The 7,914-nt window shown below is 42.7% G+C and overlaps 1 protein-coding gene across 15 annotated transcripts in view; it reads right to left on the bottom strand.

Annotated features, from left to right (window-relative positions):
- The window catches only part of SLMAP (sarcolemma associated protein), a 79,177-nt gene that overhangs the window by 47,064 nt on the left and 24,199 nt on the right, over positions 1–7,914 (bottom strand). For all 15 annotated transcript variants that reach the window (XM_010718504.2, XM_031555562.1, XM_010718497.3 and 12 more), the window contains exon 2: positions 1,602–1,749. In XM_010718504.2, coding sequence (XP_010716806.1) covers positions 1,602–1,749 — 148 coding nt within the window. The remainder of the gene's footprint in view (positions 1–1,601; positions 1,750–7,914) is intronic.

Below are 7,914 nucleotides of genomic sequence, written 5' to 3'. Positions count from 1 at the left end.
CGGCGCCGAGGACACGGAAGCGGAGCTGGAGGGGTGACGGGCGGGCGGCGCCGCGGCCCGGAGGGGGAACGGAGCGGGGCCGGTGCCTGGAACAGCAGCGACAAAAAAGGAAGCGGCAGCTGCGAGCCTCGCCGGGCCTGGCAACGGCTTCGGCTCCACAGCGCAACTTGGAAGAACCGCCGCTTATGTAAGGCGTCCCGAAGCGGCGCACAGTGAGCGTGCCGCGCTCCTCGAGACCCGATCGAGATCGGATTTGCGAGAAAATGACTTCCCAAAGGGCAGCCCGAACAATGGCACGGAAATAAACATATTCCAGCGATATTTACACAAATGGCAATTTACATAGGCCGTTCGTGCTGCCTGTCCGTAAGGGCACGTGGCAAAGTGCTGAGATGCCTTCTGCAGGGGAGGCACCACACAAGTATCAGTGTGCGAAAGGGCCTCAAAGGGAACCACCAATTTAAAACCGGCTTTCATGTCGGTGCTTTATTACGAGATTAAGTTAACAGTAACATCTAAAATTACTGAAATGAACAGGGGGAGAAAAATGTGTTTGTCTGCATTCCAGCTGCATTCATGTGTAACCACTGTAACTGTGATGCAGCTGTTTCGTGCCCCTGCATGATGATACAATTTTCATTCATTGCTTGGGGAGGCACAGAGAGGGAAACACAGACCTCGACGCTCTTCCTCATCAGCTGGCTCAGCGCATCGCAGCCACGCCGAGTGCAGCTCCTATCTTCAAAGCCGGGAAGAGCAAAGGAAGGCAGCAGAACCAGATGGCTCAGGCCCAGGGGCTGTGTCCTGCCATACTAACAGAGCCATGGGGAAGAACTGCTCATTCCAATGAGCTTTCCACAGACTTTCACATACATTAATTGCAAATAATCACCAATAAAAACAAATGAAATCCGTTTTTACCTTCTAGAAAAAACTTCAAAATTGTTTTAGGTCTAAACATAGATTAACAAATTTGGCCCCTGTAATCAGGACAGCCCCACTCAAAATAGATAGTTCCAGGTTTATTAAAGATGTAAAGTATCCCTTGGATGTATTCCAAATATACTGCTATTATTCATTAATATTTGTGCTCACGTTACATCAAGTAACATTTTAAATAACTCCCAAACAATACCAACTAAACATCCAGGAATCCAAAACAAACAAAACCCCCAGTGCTACGCACACATCCCCTGTACATACACACTCACACTGCACTTTCAAAACTGCTGGAAGTCAACTGAAGTGAGACAGCATCTAAACACATGGTGCCATCCCAGCTCTGCATTTCCATCGCCTATTGAAATGCACATCAGCACCCACACAGCTGCAGAAGAAGGTGGCCCGAGGAAGCAAGCCAACTGAAAGACCTGGCTGAGTGGGAGGAAGGACAGATTCAGTGTTTTCAGCGAATCCATTTCTTTATCCAGTGTACCACGCAGTCACAAGACTCACTGCCAGCACAACGGAGGGAAAAGAAGCAATAACGTTTTCTTTTCTTACAGTGGGAATACCATTTACGCTTAAAGATCACACTGCAGTAAGACACTGTAAATAAGTACACTGGAAAAACAAAAACAGAAAGTGATCCATACCCTTACCTTTCCGTGTGTTCTCCGTCACATCTACACCAAACTGGATGATGTCACCTGACATTATCTCACATGGTGGGCTCTCCTCAGACCCTCTACTCAGTCTCTGGCTATTAATAAAGGTACCATTACTACTTTTAGTGTCTTGAAGATAGAACTGCAAAAACAAACAAAAAGAACATTACGTTACCTGGAGAAATAAAACAAGTATGTTGAAACTGAAGTGTCAGTAAAATTGAATTTGCTTTAAAATATAGCTTGACACCCAATGTAGAGAAGAACTAATGCACTGAACTCAAGGTATTCTCCTCGGGATGTAACACCTTCACATAACTAAAAAATAAAAATATTTGTTGATTATTTGACACTAGTGCCTGCATGGAAAGAATGAGATCACCTTGGCAACACCTTTTGCCACACGCACATAAGAATCTGTTCATCAATATGAGGATTTCAACTCTATGAGGTGAAGGTGCCTGAGTTGCGCGATACAAACGTGTTATAGGAGGAGCAAGGACTGAGAGTGAAAATAAATCCTTTGGAAGATGACAGGATTCAGGAATTGTAATAACACCTGACTGAAACTAAGGAAAACAAAATTAGGATGCTTTTACTTCTCAGGGAAACTAGTCCACACCATTATCACAGAATCACAGAATTGCAGGGGTTGGAAGGGACCTCTAGAGATCATCGAGACCAACCCCCCTGCCAAAGCAGGTTCCCTACACCAGGTCGCACAGGTAGGCGTCCAGGCAAGACTTGAATATCTCCAGAGAAGGAGACTCCACAACCTCCCTGGGCAGCCTGTTCCAGTGCTCCGTCACCTCACCGTGAAGAAGTTCTTACACACATTCGTGCAAACTTCCTATGTGCAGCTTATGTCCGTTTCCCCTCGTCCTGTCTCCACGTACCACTGAAGAGAGACTGGCCTCACCACTATGGCCGCCACACCTCAGATATTTATAAACCTGGATCAAGTCCCCTCTCAGTCGTCTTTTCTCAAGGCTAAACAGACCCAGTTCACTTAGCCTTTCTTCATAGGGGAGATGCTCCAGGCCCTTCACCATCTTTGTGGCCCTCCGCTGGACTCTTTCCAAGAGATCCCTGTCTTTTTTGTACCGGGGAGCCCAGAACTGGACACAGTACTCCAGATGAGGCCTTACCAGGGCAGAGTAGAGGGAGAGGATCACCTCCCTCGACCTGCTGGACACGCTCTTCTTAATGCACCCCAGAATGCCATTGGCCTTTTTGGCCACGAGGGCACACTGCTGGCTCATGGCCAACCTATCGTCCACCAGGACGCCCAGGTCCCTCTCTGCAGAGCTCCTCTCCAGCAGCTCATCCCCCAGCCTGTATTGGTGCATGCAATTATTCCTCCCTAGGTGTAAGACCCTACACTTGCTTTTGTTGAACCTCATCCGGTTTCTTACTGCCCAGCTCTCCAGCCTGTCCAGGTCTCGCTGAATGGCAGCACAGCCTTCAGGTGATTATGTTAATCCTAGGATCGATTCATTGTCAGGTACCTTTGTAAATATCCATTTGTAGTGTTAATTAAATTCTAATAGCAACTTACTGAATCTTAAGTGGCTTATGACACAAGGGGAACTGCCCCATCTAGGAGAGGCCACCTGGCAAGTGAGTCACCAGCTGAGACCTGATCAGCAGGCAGCATAAGAGAGGGACTGCCATATTATTAGGCAGCCAAATGCAGCTGAAGTGGGCCATGGGCAGAACTTCAAGGTGACAGTGGTTATTAAAGGATCCTTATACACATCAGAAGTCTAACTTCCTGCACTTGTAAGGAAATTCATCAAGTAGCAGGTGGGAGGCCGAGTGCTGCCTCCAGAAATGAGCATATTCCCATGTCTTACCTATAAAAGCAACTCATGATTTTTTCTGTTTGAGGATTCAATAAAGAAAAACAACATGCTTTTGTCTATTATCACACTCCTCAAAAACAAAAAAAAAAACAGTAAAAACATTGAAAGAAAACTTGGGTTTAAAAACGATGAGACCAGCAGTAGTACTTTTCAAACCTCATCTTGGAACATGACTCCAAGCACATGATATGTATCTGACATGCTCATCTTCAGCACCTGACGGCTTCAATGCAATTGGGTCCACAGGATGGGACTCAATACAGCAATTGAGATGAATGTCAAAACAGGCAAACTCAGCTAGATGGAGGTAATGACAGAACGACAAGCAGCACATGAAAGACTTCTACTCAAGAGATATGCCTTTGATCTTAAATTAGAAAAAAAAAAAAATCGGTCACATGTCCATCAGGATGAATTATGGACAGATCAGGAAATATTGGCTGTTTTCACTGCATTAATCATCAGACCCATCCCCTCTAAACAGTACTCTGTGTTACAAAATATTACATATTAGTATAAATAATAGTTATATGGCTTTTGTCACAGTTATAGGTTTAAAGTCAAGCAAATTAATTAGCTCATTAATTTACTTGTCTGAAAGTATTCCACCCTCATGGTTGAGTGCACAGAATTATTTTTACTTCCTGTTTGCTTTCAATTAGCACTCTGCTCCTTTTGAAAATCCTTCTGTTATGAAGAAGTGAGTCACAGGCAAGGAGAAACAAACATGTTTATGCTTACCTACCCCACCCTTTTCTTTCCTATACATAATACCTGCCTTTTAGTCCTCTACATTTTGGATTCAAGGATGCCAATATATTTCTGCAGCATCCACAGACGGGGCATTGAGAAGATAGCACAGAAAAACACAGAAGAGTTACCATGGGAAAGGAAATGCAACACACCATCAGCAGTGCTAAACTCACAAATTCCACATGGAACAACAGAAGTGTAAATAAACAGCTATAATAAATACACATTCCATTTTATATTATCACATTGATGTCCATTTAAGTGCATGCTACTAAATTTCATCATGTATGCTTTAGAAAAGTGATGCTGTTAAAATGTCTTGAAGTCTTTACAAACAGAATTAACACTATTCCCTGCATCTAGCAAAGAAATAACAGCACCAGCAACATGTTAATAAGCTGGTGTCTAAGCAGAAACGCACTGACTTCAGCACTTCAGAAGAAGGTTTCAGCCATCTCATCCTTAATGCAGCAGTTGGCAAGCAACCCACAGCTTTGGTCGCTTCCATGCAGCAAATTTACATGTTATTGCCATCCTGCTTTCACTAGCAGCCTTCATCTTTCCCAAAGATCAATCCCTAGGAAAAAAAAAAAAGTTCTTTATAGGTCCTTTATAGGACCCTGAGACAGACACTCACTTCTGTACATTAACTACTATTTATGGCAGCATACTGGTATTTAATACAGCATTATGTACTCCATGTTCTAGGTAGGCTCTCCAGTTTGCACAGTGCCTGTTACCAGCAGCTGTGTAATGAAGGCATTCCTGCTTGCAGTGCATGCTGCCCAGCTCCAGCAGCGGTGCCGGCTTCGACACAACCAAAGGCATTTCAGCCCCGTGCTCGGGACAGTCACACCACCACCTCCACGGCTCTACTGGCTCACTGTTAGCCCCAGCAAAGCAGTTTGGAGAGCTGACGCAAACTCTGCTTACCCTGGTAGTGCTGGAACAAAGGGCAGTATGTGCTGCCTAATGACACCTGGTTTCGTAATTCACATCTCCCTCCAGATCAAACTAAAAACTCAGCCCTCTTGTGCCTTACATGTGGGCTGAGTGCAGTTGGGGCAGGTGAGGGCAGAACCTCTTAAGACTGCATCTTTCTTTTTAAGACAACAATACCTATGGCTCAAATGGTTCTTTCCCCTCCATCGGAGGCAATGTACAATTATTTAAGAAACTTACTTTCCAGTATCATATATATATATAATATATCACATATTACATTTCCAGTATCTGCCTTCTCAGACAAAAAAATAAATTCTAGTCCATGTTCTGATTTGGTCATTTATGTTTTCACGGTTGTTTGCATCCTCTCTCATTTATACCTTGTTAATAAACTCACTTAATTGTCCTTATCATGCTGCTTCCACAAAATTTAAGATGTTATTTTGAAGTCAAGCTTCCCCAGGACCACCCATATTACTTCGAAGCCTCCTTAAGGGACTTCCGAAGTATTAGATTTTTGTTTCCATGATGCTTTACAAGGTATTATGTGGTATTGATCATATTTCAGGTTTCTGCTGAGCTTTGCAAACTGAACACAATTACCTCCTCTTCTTTGACCTATGTGACAGAAAAACCTTACACCATTCAAGTTCCACCGCTTTTTAGGTCAGTGACTCAGAGTACCAACAACTTGCAAATCACAGTCTGCATTTTACTTTCGTGCAGTCAGGGAGATATGAAATGTGTGCATGGACAATGTATGAATTCTGGTGACATTAGGGAATTAGACAATCGCTATGCTCCAGATTGTAGCTTTCCACATGAAATGTAGGAGAATTTTCAAAGAAACAAAACCAAACCAAATAAACAACCATTCTGCTTATAGCTACTACTTAACTAACATCCTATTTCCAAGAGGGAGGCGTAAGATAACTCTCTACATAGCCAGACAAGTCAGAAAGTGAGATGTCGATTTCTGGCTTCTTTGTGTTTGTTCTTCCCCAAGCTGTGTGCAGTTCTCCATAGCATGAGACATTTCTGAAGGAACTCGAAAGACAAACAGTGGGCTCAGAGATGCATAGGAAAGAAAGCTTTCAGTAGCTTAATTAATTACTTCGGTTTAATTACAGTACAAGGGTAGAACCAACTGACGCATTTTGTTTTAGCCTCTTCCTACAAAACTTGCTTTTAGCAAGCACTCCCTCCTTAGCCTTCATTTTAACTGTATTCAGCATTTCTTTCAATGCACCGCATGACATCACTAAGGATCAATCTAGAAATTTAACATGAAGCTCCAGAATTAGCCCAATAAATAAAGAATAAACTCATAATTAACTCACAAGTTTAACATTTTAACTTTCTCAAAGCAAGATTAAAATCTTCAGAACCAGCTGTGTATGGTAACTGATGGCACATTCAGAAGCCCAAGGCAAGACTTTTCCTGCTGCATAGCTGTTGGTTACACGGCACAAGGTAAAGATGGAGAATAAAGGCTTCGCAAATAGGACAAAAAGAAATCAATGCTTAAAAGGTTTTCTATAAATGAGTTACTGATCATTCAAATAGTGGACTTTTTCTCCCCCAAAATTCTTACAGTAACCACTCCAAGTACAACACCATGTACAAAAACACCCCCAAGCCTCTTCCAGGCTGGAAATGCACCAGTACTGCAGTAGGCAGCAAGTATAAAAGGGTGATCGTTCTGATTCACAGAACATTTGCAATCACTGCATAAAGCCTCCCTTTTCCATTTGAAGAGTACGTACTGCTGCTCCATCAACTTGAAACATCTGTTCAGGACAATTACACTGAAAATCATAGAGAATTACTGAAGAACACAGATGTTGAGATTCACTTCATTCATGGAGTGAAATCTACATCTGTAAATGCAGACAGGCTGCAGCATATGCTCATATGCCACCCTTGTTCCACTGTTACACTGTCAAGTAAGCAAGAGGCACAAAAATGTAGGCCATTGTCTCCTTTACAGAAGTCAACCATCAATATACTCAATACATTTTCACTGCCTAGGCTATTACAGATATAAGAGTCTCCCAATTTCAGGACCTCCTATGTTACTGTTAATTTCCTCATCTCTTATCTCCTTTGTGAAAGAAATATATACAGCTACCATGTGCTGCTGAGCCCTGTTTTACACTCTCAAGGCATTAGTTTAGTCCAGAAAGATTTAAATATCTTAAATTCTCATGCTGAGGAGGTGACAAGTTCATCTTTTTGCTATACTGAGAATGAGAAAGGGGCAGCAGTGGTGTCAGCTACAGTAATAACGCCATTCAATTCTACACCGAAAGACAACAGGTTCTTCCCTCTGCTCACACTAGAGATGAGATGACCAGTCATTGGACAATTAATGCTGGTGGTACAAATGCATTGGACTAAAGCCAGTACTCACATGTAGCAAATAAATGGGGATCTAAAAATTGCAATACTTCAACACAAAATTGATCAAGACACAACTGTGTGGACCTGTCTCATACTAAGTATTCTATTAAGAGGTGAAATATACTGGTTTTGCACAATCTCAATTACAAAGAAAGATCTTAGAGCAAGACATAATGGGGTCAAAGCAATACAGCCAACATTTATCACACTGCAGCCAAAAGGTTTCTTTTCCCATACAGTTCATAGGTCACTTTACATTCCTTCAAATATTAACACTGACTATTTTCTGAATGTGGGAGCAGCAGTTCTGCTAGCAGTGCTAACACACTGTGCTAACCACA

Source organism: Meleagris gallopavo, chromosome 14 (genome assembly GCF_000146605.3).
Source record: "Meleagris gallopavo isolate NT-WF06-2002-E0010 breed Aviagen turkey brand Nicholas breeding stock chromosome 14, Turkey_5.1, whole genome shotgun sequence".
Lineage (NCBI taxonomy): Eukaryota > Metazoa > Chordata > Aves > Galliformes > Phasianidae > Meleagris > Meleagris gallopavo.
Note: the sequence above shows the minus strand (reverse complement) of the source record. Positions and strands in the feature narration are given on the sequence as shown.